Source organism: Taurulus bubalis, assembly GCF_910589615.1.
Source record: "Taurulus bubalis genome assembly, chromosome: 16".
NCBI lineage: Eukaryota > Metazoa > Chordata > Actinopteri > Perciformes > Cottidae > Taurulus > Taurulus bubalis.
The window spans coordinates 5,628,390-5,646,347 of record NC_136604.1 but is presented as its reverse complement, the minus strand read 5'-3'; the positions used below and the strand labels follow the sequence as shown (position 1 = coordinate 5,646,347).

General features: G+C 44.6%; 1 protein-coding gene across 1 annotated transcript in view; it reads left to right on the top strand.

The window, feature by feature from the left end:
• Positions 1-618: 618 nt before the first annotated feature.
• hivep1 (HIVEP zinc finger 1) overlaps positions 619-17,958 on the top strand; it is a gene marked incomplete at its 5' end in the record, with an annotated part of 47,559 nt that continues 30,219 nt past the window's right edge. Inside the window, one exon of the mRNA XM_079232179.1 lies at positions 619-658. Coding sequence (XP_079088305.1) covers positions 619-658 — 40 coding nt within the window. The remainder of the gene's footprint in view (positions 659-17,958) is intronic.

Here is a 17,958-nt window from a genome sequence, read left to right as displayed (position 1 = left end):
CAGTGATCCAACTTCCCCAGGGAGGTCTCTCTCTCTCTCTCTCTCTCTCTCTCTCTCTCTCTCTCTCTCTCTCTCTCTCTCGGGCACACACACACGGGACCCCATTGTTTGCATCACTCGTCCAACGCAAAGAGCGGGCACCCCTGCACCGTCAAATCAGTCGTACACAGCGGCCGATCCTCTGCCTTTTTGTTGGAGATCAGAGTGGCAGATAGCAGCTGCTGCAGAGGTTATATTGATATTTTGGGGGGGAGATTCACACCTCCTCCCACAGACAGTAGCCCGAGCCGCACTGCACACTATTATTGCACAGCAGCTCGAAGAGCAGAGGCGGGAAATGAAAAGCCCAGCCTCGCTTTGTGGCACCTGTTTGAGGAATAAACTCAATCAGCGACTCCGTCCCGGACTCCCTGGCTGCTGGCGAGCGAGAGCAAGGGGGAGACCGGCGCTGCTAGCCTTATTGATCTGTGGGAGTTCATGGCTGGCTCATTCTGACTCAACATATACATGTGTGTGTGTTTTCTGTAGATGAACCCTGCGGCTCAGGAGTCGACCCTTCACGAGGTCCAACGTCCGCCAATTTCCCCAAGATGCAACCTGTGAACTGAGGGCGGAAAGATGCCGCGCACCAAACAGCACAACCCGAAAAACTTAAAAGGTGAGTTCACGCTGCGGCCTTCTGCGTTTCCTGTCGGCTGGCGGGACTTGTTGGGGTTTTCTTTTGGAGGCCGAGAGAAGGAACGGCTTCTTCAGGCCACAAAGTAATGAGGTCATTCCATGTTGTTGGACTGAGCTGTTTGTCTTGGAACAGTGCGACTGTGTGGAGACTTTTCCGTGAGAGCAGGCGCATGCTGTCTCTGTCGCAGCGGTGGGTGATATTGTTTTTAAATGATGCCACATATTGACGCAGGATTCATTCATGGAGAATATGACAAAATATTGGTATGGTGACGCTCGGACCTGCCCGTTTGTATTTTGTCTGCTTGTCTTTGAATCACACCTCATGTTGCTGTGCCGTAATGCATCTCTGCATTTGGTGATTTGTTTAATGTTTTAGACCAATAGATTATCTTATAAACAGGGCTGGTTTTCTGTTTTGCCGATGCATGCTTCTCACAGGACCGAGCTAATCATGTGACCTTCGGCTTTCTTCGCAGTAAACCGGTTGCTTGCTCTTTGAGATGGGAGTTCTTTATGCCTACATGTTACGAGGCCTCGCTGTAGATCGGACCTTCTACTGGGGCTCGTTATTGGAAAAAACCTGGCGATACAATTGTCATCATTCAGTGGTAACGATTCAGTGTGTCACGATGTTGTTGTGATACTGTCAGAAGATCGGTGGGCCGATTCTCCGCTCCTCCAGTCCGCATGTGGAAGTGTCCTTGGGCGAGATGCTGAACCCATAGACTGTACATAAGAAGTGGACCTGGTCACCGTGACATCACCCGTTGGTTGTGACGTGTTTTAAGGCCTCAAGTTCTGCATTTTGTTTTCAGCTTTGTCATCTTGACTTTTTGCAACGAGAAGTGACACGACAGCCAAGAACAACTGAACGCTGATTAAGATATCCAAAAATGCTGAAAGTAACTTTCATGAACTGAAAACCCAATGTGAGAGGGTTACCCTGTGGTAGCTACCTGTCAATCACAAGGTAGCCAAGCCTTGCTTTATGGTCTATCTAAATGGACCACCATTTACTAAATGAAGACCTGAAACTAGAGATTGAGACCATACACTCACTGAGGGAATACTGAGGGAATACATCAAAAGAGAAGTAGTCATTTTCTCATAGACTTCAATACAATCTGACTTATTTTTGCAACTAGAGGAGACGCCCCCTGCTGGCCATTATTAAGAATGGGTTGAAGCCCTTTGAGTGGTCAGAAGACTTGAAAGGCGATATTTAAATGCAAAGTCCATTTACTATTTCCATTCATCACCATTACATCGAATGGCTGTCGGTGAGGTTACAACACTGCTATCTTGCGTTCAGTTTTTATTGGGCGGGTGTGGCTCAGTAGGGCCGTCCTTCAATCAGAGGATCGGCCGTTCGATCCCCGGCTCCGTTAGTTCATGTCGGTGTGTCCTTGGACAAGACACTTAACCAAAATAATGCTCCTGAGGCTGTTTCTGTGTATGAATGTTCTAGTCCTGATGGACAGGTGGCACCTGGCACGGCAGCCCCGCCCATCAGTGTGAATGAGTCGATGAATGCGTGAATGATGAATCATGCAGTGTGAAAGCGCTTTGAGTAGTCGGAAGACTAGAAAAGTGCGATACAAGTACAGTCCATTTACCATTTATAAAAAAAAACGAACCACTGTCTGCCACACATCTTTGCATTTCAATTTTTTAAAGTAAAAATCAACACGTTGTTTTTGAGAATAGATTCAGTGTCACAAAGCATAATATTACGCTACTAAATGTATCAAAATGTTCTGAAACCCGTACCTTCTTATTGCGTTGCCAGTCCACAGAAGTTGCTCCTTTTCTTCTAGCCTGATTGGACCATTTGCTCCCAAATCGGCTGCTTTTTGTGTTTCAATCAAGTGAGGGAAAATGGTTTAATCTCTGATTAAAAGTTGAAAACTTGGTGGAGAACACGTGCGATCTCTGATGTCACTTCTCCTGGATGTTTGACCTTCACTGTTCAGTTCGACACCAGAAGGCCGCAAACTCCCTGAAACGTAAATCTGGGTTTAACATGGAGGCGTGTTTCTGTACGAGAGGAAGCACTCACTACTGGTTTGGAAGCCGATCGTGACTCAATAGTCAAACATTTGTCAGTGAAACCGGAAGACATCCTGTTTCCAGCAGTTAAATGTGCATTTTTATAGATCATGTTTTTTCTTTTTTTTTTTAATGCGGGAGAAGGAGACGATGTAATGTTTTTTGTTTGAAAAATCCAATTCTGCACAAATTGTCATTCATAGCAAAGTAAGAGTGTTGCATGGGCGTGGGTCTTTTAATATGGCACAGGTGGCTTTGTGTTTTTTTTTTAATAGAATACCATCAGATCCCTCTTTTTATAAAAATAGACAGTTTGAGACGAGACAGATCGGCGTGCAGCAGAACAGACTTGGAAATAAGCTGCTGGACTCTAACACAATGCAGTAAAAGTACATGTTAAGCTATCAGGGCCGGCATCGTGAAGCCACAGCGTCTCCCCACGCGAGCTCAGAACACCAACTGGCTTGAGGGATTTTGTGTTATGTTGAGAATTGACAGATTTACACGTCGACAGACGTTTGCAGTTCACAGATCCACGAGCGTGCAGCGTTACACGCTGGGTGTGAAAGCGTGCATCACTGCCATTCCCCGAGCAGCAGATCCACGAGACAGATTTCCTCACGTCTGTGAGCGGCGAGCCAGAGTCCCTCTGTTTATCCATCGCGCAAACACTTCCTGTGCTTTTATTGTCGCTGGCCAAACAACATCAATAATTGAGTTTTAGAACAGTACATTACATCGCCCGACAGAGGACGATAGAAACATGACTCTATTTTTATTGGTGACTGTTCCCTCTTCTTCTTTCTTTCTTTTTTTCTTTTCTTTCTCGCGGTGCAGACAATGGAGCTGCAGCTGCTGCAGTGTTTTGGGATTTTTGTACTTGAGGCTAAAAGATGTGGACGTGAAAAGACTGTAATCGACAGTAATGGGATTGGAGTTGAAGATCCTAAAATAATGGGGGCGGATTTTTGAGAAGAAGATGGGTGCATTTGTAAAATGAGTTCAGGTGTGTTGAGACTGAAATCTACAACCCTGGTTCTCGGCAATAATACTCTGTACATTATTGGGAGTTGCAGTGTTTATTCAGTGTAACAGGTGCGTGCCAAATAAATGAACAATTATGGACAGATGATGAGCCAACAGGCCCCTGGACTGAGACATGTAGAAGCCCCTCCCACTCCTCCTTTAGGTTAAAGACCCGCAGACACAGAGACACACAAATCAACTCTGTCGTTCACTATCTGTCTCTTTATGGTTAGTTTTTTATCGTGCTTGTTTCGTGTCTCTTTGTTGTTATTTTACTTTTCTCTGTGGTTGTGTTGTGTCTTTTTGTTTTTGTGGTGTGTCTCTTTGCAGTCGTTTTTAAGTGTGTTTGTAGTTGTTTCGTGTCTCTTTGTGTTTCTCGATTTGAGTTGCTAATTTGTTTGTCTTTGCGGATGTGTTGTCTCTTTTGCGGTTGTTTTATTGATCGTGCTGGTTTTGTGTCTCTTTGTAGTCGTTGTACATCTCTTTGTGATTGTGTTGTGCCTCTTTGTGGTCGTTTTGAGTCTCTTTTTATTTGTGCTGGGTCTCTTTGGAGCCATTTTGCGTCTCTTTATGTTGTTTTTGTCACTTTGTGGTCATGTTGTGTCTCTTTGTAGTCATTTAGCATCTTGTTCCGTCTCTTTGTAACCATCTTGTGATCATTTAGTGTCTCTTTGTGATCATTTAGTGTCTCTTTGTGATCATTTTGTCTCTCTTTGCGGCCTCCCCCCTGCCTTTTTATCGTGATTTAAAAATGCTAGTGTATCTCTCCCTGTTGTCTTTTTAGGATCTCTATAATTTAAGACCATACATTGTTTAGCATATTTTAATGTTGGTAAAGGCAGTAGAAGCAGTCTCCTCATGTAAATACAGCACCGTGACTCAGAGGCAGCTTGTCGTCTCCAGTTCTGGTGAAATGACTCGACATGTTGGGAGTACCCAGTCCACTTCCTCATCATCTGATTAAGCGCTGAGATATGTGTTTGGCTTCTTGTTTTTCCCTATTAACCCAGTTGATGCCTCTCGTCCCCGGCCCGCTCTCAAGGCTTTCCCTTCATCAGACAGGAAACGATAATTGCATGGCATGCCATCACATGCTTGAACTCTGCTGTGGAGAACGTCTTTTCCTGGGAACTCTCGTCACTCTGCCCTGAAGCCATCACATAGGCCAATGAAGCTCCAATGCCTGAGGATAGCTTTTGAAAAGGAAAAACAAAAAGCCTCTGCACTCTAAGCCAAATGAGACTTTAACGTTGTATATTATTGGCTTTATAGGAGCAATTAATCTCGACACCGACGCAAACGTGCTTTTTAACCTCAGTATTCCCAGTCAGTGCTGGCTGGCTGACGGGAAGCCTCGGCTCTTCTCGGGTCTTTTCTGCCTCAGAGGCTTGGCAGCGGTCTGACGCTGGTATAGAAGAAACCACATTAACATTTTCCGCCTGAAACCCAACTTGACACACTTCGTTCTGTCGGGACACACACACACACACACACACACACACACACACACACACACACACACAAAGAACGAGTTGTTTTATTGACACCGTCCCGACCCGGCTGCTCTCGCTGACATCTATCAGGTGAATTTAAGGCGGTACGAGTACGAGCACGCTTAGGCGGACAAAACTTTGCGTGATAAGATATTGCCTTCACTTTTGAGTGGATATTTGATATGACTTCCAATGCAATTCTTGTACTATATAACATATTTTAAAGCAGCATTTCCCCCACAAAAAGTCGGTGTGAACTTTATTTAATGCAAAAAGTAAATCCTCTCGTCAGGAGTTGCAACCTAATACTGTCCAATACGGCAGCCTTGCAGTAAACTCTAACTTTAAGAAGATTGTATCGATTGGTGCTTAATCAATTCGCAATACACATGTTATTAGATGTTCTAAGTTATATTTCAAGTCAGGTTAGCGGTGAAAGGAAACAATATATTTAAAACACCTCCACACCAATTTCATAGTGAGCTCTTTTTTTTTTCTTCTTTTCGTGGCTAAATCATATTTTACAATTTTTCTTTTTTGTTAATTTGAAGGCAGGTTCATCGTATAAGTATAACAAACAACTCATTTTATTCAGCTTTTAATTTTGAAATCGCTTTATCACTCGCCCTAATAAGGAATACTTCCTGTGTGCCTAAACGGGTGAAATGACGGAAACATGACCGGATCAATACGACTAGAGAGGAAGGAATGCTGAGTCTTCAGGGCTACTTTCTGGATGTATTTCTGTGATGTGAAACATAATAAACCAGCTCACTGTAAACAGAGAAACAAAAGCGGCAGCCTCCATTTACTCGTTCTCGTCAGCTCGATATCTCGGCCTGGAGGGAATTTCTTCACATTTTGGCACAAACGTGCGTACGTTCTCAGAAGGAGACCTGATTAGAATATTGGAGGTCAAAGGTCAAGGACACCGTCTCAGGAACACCTCCCAAACAAAACAGGACTTAAATCTTTATCTTTTACATGTTATGTTAACATTTTCGCAGCACACACTGTCTCCGCTTTCTAACCCTGTCCCGGTGTTTGCGTGTCGGGACACCAATGACGCAGTTTGTGCAGCAATGCAGGAAGTTAGGGACTCCTGCCCCCCTCCTCCGAGTCTTTGTTTACTTTTGTCACACAGCTGGTCTCCAAGCAGGGACACACAGCGGTGGTTTCCCCCTCAGACAGACTCTCTCTGTGTGGACGGCAGCAGGAAGACACACAATGCTCACTGCTCCCAGGCAAACTGTGAAGTAATGAGATGTTAGGGTTACTTAATGTGGAATGTGTAAAACCGACATAAAGAAAGTGAGTTTATTCAGACGAAACAGTTCCTCCGAACAGATTTTCCGTGTTTTCTTAGCGAGCATGTATTTATTCTACTATCTGTTACTTAATTACTTCACAATTGTTCAAGTCATTTTTCATGCACAGATACAACACATTTCATGGAGCCAGACATTTTTTTTCTCCTGCTTTTTGATACTTTTTTGGGCAAAGCAGACATGGTGAAGAGATTTGCTAAAGACGTGAAATGATTACACCTGTAGGCCCACTTCCCGAGGGCTTCGTATCTGCATGCAGTCACGGTTGTGCAGCGCGCCGTAGGATGCGTGGCCTGGTTGGTTAGTCGGTCGCAACGGAAAAATGTGACTCTGAAGTTAAAACCCACCGCTTTTGAAATGAGTGCGGTTTGTTTCCTTTTCTCCTGCTTTCACTCTCTGTGGGGACACTTTCAGTGTAGTCTCTCTCTCTCCCTCTCTCTCTCTCTCTCTCTCTCTCTCTCTCTCTCTCTCTCTCCTGCTGTTAGTGTCTTCCACTGATGGAAAGTAACTCATATCTTAACATTAAGTGCTGCACTTAAGTACATATTTGAGGTACTTGTACTTTACTTGAGTATTTCCATTTTTCCATCTCGGAGGTAAATTATGAATGAATTATATAAAATATTGTACTTTTTACTCCTCTACATTTGTTGTCTGACATATTTAGTTTCTTTTCAGATGATTTTTATTCCCCTTCCAGTCCGGTGAAAGCTACGTGTCTCCAGATGTGTTGATGTTGAATGTTTGTGATAAACTGAAGGAGGAAGTGTTTCTTTGTGTTGGGAAAAACTTCTTCAGCTAAATAAACTATTTAAGAAAAATAAAAGCCTCTTAGATCCGCTGGAACATGGGCTGTTTTTTCCCCCCCTCCTGGTTTTCACATACAATATTATTTTATAGAATATGATGCACTTCTGTAGATTAAACTAACCAACAGGATATAAAGGAGTTAAAAGGCAACATACACATTAAAGCAGCAGGAGTGTTGATCCAGAAACACCTTATATATATATATATATATATATATATATATATATATATATATATATATATATATATATATATATATATATATATATATATATGTGTGTATGTATGTGTGTATGTATGTGTGTGTGTGTGTATATATATATATATATATATATATATATATATATATATATATATATATATATATATATATATATATATATATATATATATATATATATATATACACATACATATATACATGTGTATATGTATACATATATATATATATATATATATATATATATATGTATGTATGTGTATATGTATATGTATATGTATATGTGTGTGTGTGTGTCTATAATAGTAAAACATTTAGCTGTTACTTGTTGGAGTACTTTCCCGGTGTCTTCACCCAGACGGTACGTGGTGTTGGATTTTCAGCGTGCCCCTGAAAATGCCCAGACTTGTTAGCAACACCAGTGTTTATAGAACTGACTCTACATTCCTCCTGTCTTATATAAAAAAAAGGCTCCTCGCACAGGAGCCCAACAGGTCTTTATTGAGAACATGCTGCGTGATAAATGGTGAACAACGGCAGTTGTGTGTGTGTGTGTGTGTGTGTGTGTGTGTGTGTGTGTGTGTGTGTGTGTGTGTGTGTGTGTGTGTGTGTGTGTGGGGCTACATTTAACAAGTTGGAAAATGTTTACACCCATAAAGCCGATGCAGGGAGACTGAGATGGAGTCCCCCCCCCCCCGCCATCCTTTACTGAACTGATGAGGATGTTTATGCACAGAAATAAAGTTTGCACGTTTTATAGCGTCAACTCTGGTGGCTGATTAATGTTTAGTTTTATTGTGCTTTAAGCAGGCGCACAATGGCCTTCGCCAGCCACACTTCGACAGGACGGAGACGGATTTCCATGTTTTTTTTTTCCCCTCACCGCCTCGGTAATTTACAGCAAAGTGAGGACCGTTTCCTGTTAATGATCGACTGGGCCTCGGACCTCGTTGCTGGTTAAACATCCAGGGTCAGAATGAACTGTACTAATCGGGGGTTAACCGATAACCCGAGGACGGCCTGCCGCCGGACACGGAGTTGTTTGTTTGCTTTTAAAGCCACACTGAGCCCGGCTCGTCTGGCCCTCGCTTTGAGCTTCGTTTTAACCCTCAAAGTGTCTCTAAAATGAAGGTCAGAGAGGTTTCTTCTGTCGGCTCTTTGCCCCCCTCACCCCCCACGGGCCTTGTGCTTTGTCTTGGACCTGCTATGAAGTTCCTTCCCAATCCCTTGTAATCCTACAGTCAGGCTCTCTTGCATACCACACTGAAAACATGTGAGCCCGATCCAAAATCTGTTCTTTCTAATAAATTGGCACATTTTCATCGATCTGTCAATGTAAAAAAAAACGTGCATTTTATTAAACATGTAAGTTTAATAAAAAAATGTCTGGAGACACTAAAGTTTATGTTTGGACTATTACATTGTCTTTGTTACAGAGAAACATAAAATGTTGAAACGTTCTATCAGTCGTTCTTTTCCCCGACGTTAAACGAGAAGTCAACGTTAGCTTATTTGTTGCGCAACTACCGCGCTCGGGTTCATGCCATCGCTTATGTTATTAAAAGTAAAAAAATGTTGTTTCCCTGAACCTGTGGCAAAGTACTTTTGTTGCTGAAAACTAAATAACTTGCTGGACTTTGGTAGGAAAACGCACAAAAAACGAGGAGTAACTTTTGTCCGTACGCTATCGCACAAGCAGTTGTTTGATACGTAGCATTGTTTGATACGTAGCATTACTCCACTGTCTCTTTCCATCGCACATCGGTGTGTCTGCTGCTCTGAATGTCCCACAGAGCTCCGTCAAGTAACATTTTAGACTTGTAACAGAGTATTTCTGCACTGAGGTCTTGCTACTTATGTTTTCCACGACTTTCTAGCTAGCTAGCTAGCTAACCTAGCTTGGAAGGATCAGCGTCTCCGAGCAACACCGGCCCTGAAATGTCAGTCAACCGCTGCCATGGAGCCCTGCAACTTAGACGGTTTATACAAATGTGTCCAAAGGTGTCTCGATCCTCTCCACTGTGCCGTTTAGATCAGGGATACTCAACTCGCTTCGCCCTGCACAGCACAGGGGCCACTTTTACAGACTCACAGGAGGCCAGTCAATCATTTCTAGGTTTTGAGGGCATTCGGTGGCTCAGCTGGTGTCTCCCCTGGCACTCTTCTAAAAATATAAACAAGCTAGAGTTTATTTTGATTCTTTTAGGCACGTTGGCACCTTATTTTCATAAAAAAATTCCATCTCTTTTCTTTGCGAATAATAAAGTTGTAGGCGGGCGACCCAGCACCGGGGCCATAAGTTGAGGAGTCCCGCTGGTTTATATTAATACAAAATAATAAAAGCATTTGTCTTAAGTAAATGCCTCAGAGGTGCAGAGAAAGAGTTAACGTGTTGGCTCCGGCAAACAGATTTTTACGTGTTGTGTCATGCACAGGCAGCCAAACCAGTGTTTCCGTACGGTCCCTTCAAATTACAGCCGCACACAAAGGGAACTTCTCTCCCAGAGGCAGGAATAAACTCGGGTTTTAGCAACAGTAACTACAACAAACGGGCCGAAACTAGTTCAGGGATGTCTGTTTGAGTTAGTGCTAACCAACGGAGAGGCTTCCACTCTGACAGGGAGGCAGCGCTGGGGACGGGGAGGGAGGCATATTTATGTTCTTATTTCTGAGCGAATGAAATTGAATATGGTGAAAGAAATGGTTCACGTTGCCAGTCCTGCAATGTGGGATAATGTCTATTCCTTCTTATTGAGTGAGGAATACAATAATATACTTTAATCCTTTCCCCCTGTGTTTGCTGCTTTCAAAGACATTCTGCAAAATAAGGTCTTGAGGATGGGAAAAGTGATTTTTCAGGAGCTTGTGCACCTTTTCTCCTTTTTTTTTTTTGCATGAACTCTTAATTGTGAGGCGTATCTCACAGGTGGCGGTGTGTTTTTTATTACCTTGGGCGATTTGTCATGTGAACCCTCGTGACGAATCCGCACCCTCAGGTTAACAAGTTCACCGCGGCGGCCAAGCGAGGAACCTCCCCAACACCTGGTCACATCTGGTTTAGAGGAAACCGATTTGTGGGTTGGCTAATTTGTGAGGATGTTCAGACGGCTGACCGACGGTCAAACGTTTGCAATGCGCCGCTCGCTTTGAAACGGGAAAATATATTACAATTTATTTTTATTTCATTGAAATTATTTAATCGTTTAATTAGCCGACGAGACGATGCACCTTGATCAATCAATGGAACATTCGTTACAATTAATCAGAAACTTTCTAAAGTACTTTGTATTTTGGTACTTTGATTACTTTTGTTTCAGTTGGATTTTCAATGCATGAGTTTTCACTTTTAATAGTATTTCTTACTTTTCTATACTTGTATACTTCTTCTCCGCTTCCTTCTGGTGCCGTTTTCATTGTGTTTTGTAGACGAGTCAATTAAATTGATTAGTTGATGATAATAATAATCAGCACTCTTTGTTAACAGAAAATAGTCGTTAGTTGCTTCCTTACCCAGGAATGTGCCTACTTCCATTGTTGTGTGTGTGTGTATTCAATGGAGAAAACTTTACGACATTGTTTTTTTTTTTCCGGGAATGACACCACAAACACCCGGCTCATAACACTGCAAACATGCCACTAATACTTGTGTCAGTGGGTCATAGGCTCGGTCACCATTGTGTTACCTGCTCCAACAACAGACAGTGATAACAGATGTTTATTTCAATGAAAAATCTTTGAGTGTTCACACGTGTCTTTCTCTTTCATTCACTCAGAGCTCTTCTATCTTCTTTGTTCCCCTCTGTTGTGAGCTGACATTTGTCTCCCATGGCAACTTCTCTGTGTCTCTTTCAAAGTGTTGAACCGAAGGCAGAATACGAAGAATCTGTTCATCCTAATGGGGCCCGTTTATTAATTACTGCACCGCAAAAGGTCATCCGGTTAATCCTAATGTGTCTGTAACGATCTCTATAAATATATAAAAAATGTGTATATGCCAATTCCTTTGGAGCCATTTCACTCGTATCTTTTCACACGCCGGCTCCTGCGCCGTGACCCCGACCTCCGACCTGCAACGCGTTTCCCTGTCATGTATGTTCTGCCCGTTTTATTTTCTCGATCCATCCTTTTGAGTTTGAACTGTCGGTCGGACGAAAAAAAACAAATATTTTCTCATACTTTCACAGACCATAAAGAGCTTCAGTTTACTCTCACTTGAAACAACGACATGATTTGAATTCCCTCCCACTTTGGCGTTTCTTCCTCCCACCTCACTGAAAACCACTCGCTGTGTGCAGACTCTCGGTATGAATGTCTGTCAAACTCTGCCTGGTCTATCAGACGCTGGTGACTAATACCACGGCCAGCACCACCTGCCTGCTTGTGTGTGTGTGTGTGTGTGTGTGTGTGTGTGTCTCTCTCCATTCGTTAAGTCACCTTCTCATCTTGTGCCGCGAGCGTCTCTCTCTGGAGGCAGAGATGCACTTCCATGCGACACAAAATGCTCTACGGAGGATCGAGGCATCATTCATTAACAGCCTGCCAAGGCCTGTTTACCTGCCGCTGCTCAGACGCCCACAGCTGCTCCAGGTGTGTGTGTGTGTGTGTGTGTGTGTGTGTGTGTGTGTGTGTGTGTGTGTGTGTGTGTGTGTGTGTGTGTGTGTGTGTGTGTGTGTGTGTGTGTGTGTGTGTGTGTGTGTGTGTGTGTGTCGGTCGTCACCCACTTTACTAACGCCATTTACGTACGACCCCCTGAAGACAGATGACCTGACTGTTCACTGCTGCCCAATAAATCAAATTATTGGGCTTAAACTTTTCAAAGCGAAGCACAAGTGAAGGGCTCAGAGAAGCCGAGTTAAATTGGAGCTAACGAATGGTTGACCTTCCCCCTACTTGTTGGTACCTTTCTCCCCTCCACAGGTGAGCGTTTGTGGTCCCACCCCCCCACCACCACCCTCCCCTGTGGAGCCACTTCCTGGAAACTTTGTTGAGCAGTATTGATGTTGGCAACTCGGAGAGGCGTAAGCGTCTGAGTGGGAATGACGAGTTAAGGGAAAAAATCCAACCGGGTGGGGGCCGGCAGGATCTGCCTCTGCTCACGTCAGCGCAGGGACCCAGAATAGTGGAAGAAATTCTCCCGCCGCTGGCGAGGCTGGATGTCACATTATTTCCGAGATGTGCTCACGACACACAGATGGAGGCGGAGAGCTCCTATACGCAGCGATGACATCTGCGGAGAAGTGCCCCGACACAACCTGCCTTTGTGTGTGTGAGGACGAGGGGCTGCTGACACCCAGGAGGGGCTGTTCTTTTTCTTTTTTAGGATTGTGGGGGGGGGGGAGTGATGCTAGTTAAGCTGCAGGAGTTAAAAAAAAAAAAGCACATACACAAATGTAGAAAAAGCTTTGGGAAAAAATTACAAAAAAAAGAAGGGAACGTCTGTACGCCGGAAACCCTTAAAAGGTTTGTTGTGTGGGGGCGCTTTTCCGTGTGTGTGTGCGTGTGTAGAGCTGGCATTGCTTAATGGTTTGCACACGCAAAGCCCGATGTAGGGGTTGCCAGGGAAACAGAGCAGCATGAGTCTGCAGGTGCTGTTCCTTGTGTCCTACTGGAACCTCCCACGAATGTGCAGGGGGGGACAAGACGGAGGAGGGCAGAGGAGCATTCTGAGGGGAGCTCAGGGAGACTGGTTAAAAAGAAAGAAGGCGAGCAGATGTAAATGCACAGTGAATAGTTGAGAGCATGGAAAGTTTGGGATTATTCTGAGAGTGACGTCGTACCCAAAGGAACAGAAAGTGTACCTGCTGTACTTGCAGAGACAAGTTTTCCCCTCCAGCTGAAATGATTAGTGGATCAATCCATTAGAAAAACACGTGGCAACTATTGATAATTGTTTCATCAAAATCACTCGTTCAACCACATAATCAGACCAGCACTCCTCCGTCTAGCAGAGCTCTTAATAAGCTGATTAATAATTATGAACGAATGTCCTGTCATTTATTGCGTCAAGAGCCTGATTGTACGAGCGTTTTATTTTGTTTATGAACTATGTTTCTATCAAATGTGACTTCTTACAAAATGTCCGAAACCCAAATGTATCTATGGGAGCTGATAGATTTCAGTGCATGTGGTTTACGAAGTCGCTCACTGAATAAATGACGAAATGTATCAGATTTGGAGCGCAGAGAAAACGTCTGGAAGACGGCATTAAAAGAAAGTTCCAGTCAAACGAATGCAAACAAATTGGAATAAAACGTGTATTTTATGTATTCATTTGAGGAAGGTTGCAGTCTCCTCTTCACTCTACAAATTGGATGTTTTCATCAGCTGCCAATTATTTCTGTCGGTGGCGACCTGTGAGCGCCTGAAGGGAATTTCTTAAAAGCATCGGCACAAACAACCTGATTTAGGTTTTGGTGGTCAAAGGTCACTGTGGCCTCAACGAAACCCGTATCGCAAGAACTCATTATGTTATCAGTTTCATCACGAATATCTATAGGCGTCACATTCTAGTTCTCTTTAGTGGATGTTTAAGTGCTTCATGTGCGCGCCTCGATGGATTCGCTAGGTTTGTTTCCGTTGCGCGTGTCACCAACTTTTCCACCTCAACAAAGTGTTTCCTGAATGTATGTCTGAATGGCAGAAAGCCAGCTCACAGAAGGTTTGACAGCTCAACCCGAGTGTCTGGCAGAGAGCTGGGCAGTGAGGTTAGAGGGAGAAAATGGTGGAAATGTGCCGACGTCACGTCAGATGTGGTGTTTCCCTTCTCGCGTCCTCAGAGTGACGAGCCCTGAAGGTACACTCAGACATTCCTCTCTGGTTCAAAAGCTCCTCTGTGAATGCCCCTCTCTCTCCTTGTCCTCACCCTTTTTTTCTTTTTCTCCCCCCACCAAGTCAGCGTCCAGTCTGGGGCGGCGCTCAGATCATGCATTGATTCATAAGGCCGTCCCCAGGAGAGCTGCTGACTCCCATTTCCCCTCGTGCCAATGAAGCCGCTTTTGCCGCAGCGACACAACCGCTCATAATTAATTCAGTGTCAGCGTCTTAATTCTGCTCACGGCATCATGGGGCGTGTATTTTCTTCACTGATTACACGCATTACGGTGGATTTAAGTCGAGTCAGCCTTCAGGAGAGTCCGCTGCCGCTGGGCCCACCAGATGTGCAGGGCAGGAGGGCAGAGGTCGGCTGCGCGGCTTCCTTAAGGTCAGGCCGTGGGCTGCGTTTATCGACAGTGACACTCGTCGTCTCTCGCAGCGGCCAATCAGCATAGCTGTGTGGGGGTCACGTGCACAGGGAGGAGGGGGAGGCCAACTATCAGAAACTGTTGCTTCGCTTGTAGCCGACAAAACTGATGCGACGGGTCGGCCTGCTTTCTTAAAAACAAATCTCCACACAGCAAGAAGCCTCGCTGCTTCTTTTGAGTGTTGCCTTCTTTTTGTCCTCCTCTCGTCTTAAACACTCAGTGATCCGTGGAGAAGCTCGGGGAGGAAACTTGAAAGGAGAGCTGTGCCTTTAGCGGCAAAACAAGCGCTTTGAAATGATAATTGAGAAACTTGCAGCCAGCCTTTTGTGGCGCGCAGCGACAGATGACAATAGTTTGTAAAAACATCTTGTCGGCTTGTACTTAAAGAAGTCACCTTGCCTCTAGCTTTTATGCTAAGCTAAGCTAACCATGTTGTGACTCGTGGTCCGTAATCGATCCACACATTTAAATAAGTAATCAATTTACAGAAAAGGCACAAATCTTCACATCTGAGAAGCTGGAGCCAGCTAACGTCTCTTGATAAATGACTTGAACAAATCTCCTATCAGGTCAGAGAATAAGAGACTTGCATTACATTCAGGTAAATGTCCACTAAGTGGGCGGTTTTACAGGAATCAGCAGACCCGTAGCGTGTGAGCAAACAACTTCCCCCTGTAGGGGCCTACAGGGGGCCCCGCCTCAAATCGCGAAAACCCATTCATTCATAAACTCTTTGTTTTGTTGCCTCGCTGCTCGCCATTGGCTGTAAACGTGTTTGTTTCATCTGTGTGTTGTTTTTAGTAAGGTATCGACTCAGCGAGGTATGCGGAGGAGGAGGGGGGGGGTGGGGGGTGTCCTTGGTTGCCCGTGGACTCCGACAGGTCGATGGTGAAAGATTGAAAGCCCTCCGAAAAAGGGTGTGTGTCATCAGGGAGGAGGAGAGGTCGGCGAGGTCGGGTCAATGTTTTAAAGACGTACGCACACTTGTATTTAGAGCGGGGTCAGGAGGTTGCCGGCCGTCACCTCTCGGCGCGCTGCAGGAGCGGAGAGACAAGTTGGCGGTCAGGCGTGATGAGCCGTTGCCCCCGACATCCCTGAACCAATGCGTCTTCGCGATACCTTTCACAGTCCGCCCCGGCAAATTTGCTTCGGAGGCAACATGTTTGCATTGATGAAATTGCGTTGGTGTCACTTCTCGAGTTACTAAGTATATTGCACCTCACTCTACGTGCCGTTATATAGATCTTAATGGTCTTAAACTTGGCGAAAACTCTGCAAAGGGGACGGTGGCTCTACAATGGGAAGCGCCGCTCCCCTCAGGGTCACGGGATCACGGGGTCACATCAAGCCTGCGTCAGACGGACCAGTTTAAATGTAGAAATAGCTTTTGGAAAAACTTTTTTTTGCCACTCGGCTGCAGCGGCTACGTAGTGTTTCTGCAGCCTCGGTCAAAGATAAACGCCTCGGAAGAAGACTGGAGGAGACGGGGGGAAAAGGGGAAAATGAAAAGGGTCGAGGAAGATGGCAGAGCGCCAGAGTTGAGGGTGTGAAAAGGAGCGTGAAAGAGAGGGGAGGAATGATGTCAGGGTTAGAGAGCGATATAGGGGCAAACGTAAAGAGGGTTAATAGGGACGCTGTAAAATATGTGGGGAGAGGAGGAAGAGGAGGAGGAGGAGGAGGAAGGGGTGCTTCATCCTCTTGCGTAACACGGGCCATCTCTCCCTTTAGCCGCTGTTGCCATGGGAAGAGATGTTGGGGGGGGGGGGTTCTGCTCCACGATGCCTCACGGGCGGGTGAGACTCTGGGGGATTCTGAGCCGCGTCTCTCCTCCTCGAAACATAGAGGAGAGCGAGTTTAAAAAAAAAAAAAAAAATCCTCCGGTGATATTTTTAGACCTAGCATTTCTGGTTGATTTCAGTTGAAGCGCTAAGCAAAGCTGGCGGCTACCCCAAAACACACATTTTTATCAAAATAAATAATAAGGAAGCTGCTGCCGCCGTGTGTGTGCGTGAGTGTGTGTGTGTGAGAACCTGCAGGGCGTAAATGTGTGACTCAGTCTCTGGCTCAGGTGTGCCTTGTAAAATGAAATCCATTGTTTAGAGCTGTGATTTCATTTTTAAAATGTGTATCATGTGCATGCCATGACTAACTGTGAGTCTCAGCGGTGTGTGTCTGTGTGTGTGTGTGTGTATTGTTTTTCTGTCTGATGGGGTGTGTGCAGTTGTTTTGTCTGATGGTGTGTGTGTGTGTGTGTGTGTTGTTATCAGCTTCGTTTAGTTGAGTGAGCGATGAAGAAAACATGCATCCTCACCTGCAGCGCTGATATGAACAGGGATCAATGGCGACTTTGATAATGCTCATCAACGACTCGTTCCACTTTAGGGTTACCCAAAGAAAAAAAGGGTTAGAGTCAGGGTAACCTATAAGAAAAATAGGGTTAGGGTAACCAAAAGAAAAAAGGATTAGTGTCAGGCTAACTCCAAAATTTGATCAGACCTCAAAAGGAGGTGGTTAGCTTAGCTTAGCATGAAGGCGGGAAACAGTTGCTAGCCTGGCTCTGTCACAAAGACGCTCTTCTACCAGCGTTCGCAAACCTCACAAATGAGCAGATGTGTCTGTTTATATTCATACGCAAACAGAAAACGCACACCAAATGCTAATTAGCCGTTTTGGATGGAGTCTTTTCTCGCCTCTGTGTCGGTGTCGGGAAGAAAGCGAGCGTGCGCGTTTCTCAAACTTTCCCCTGTAATCGTTTAAGGCCTTATATTGATCAAAGGTGACTCAGTGTGTAATGACACACATTTTCTGTCAGTTTAATAAGTGATGCATTCTTTTTCTTTTTTTTTCGAGCGTAAATCTCATTCAATATTTCATTTCTGAGGCAGCTTCTTTTTTTCGTCTCATGACACATTTTGGTGTTTTGGGGCTGTTGGTCAGACAATTTATTTTGTATAAACTGATTTTAAAATGAACTGATTCATAAAAAACAATCTGTAGATTAATCATGAGTCAAAGATTACTCATCATCATCATCATGGCTAGCATCCACCTTCTCCCCCCCACCCCCTATGGATCAATGCACAGATTCGGATAGAGGAGTATTTATAGCC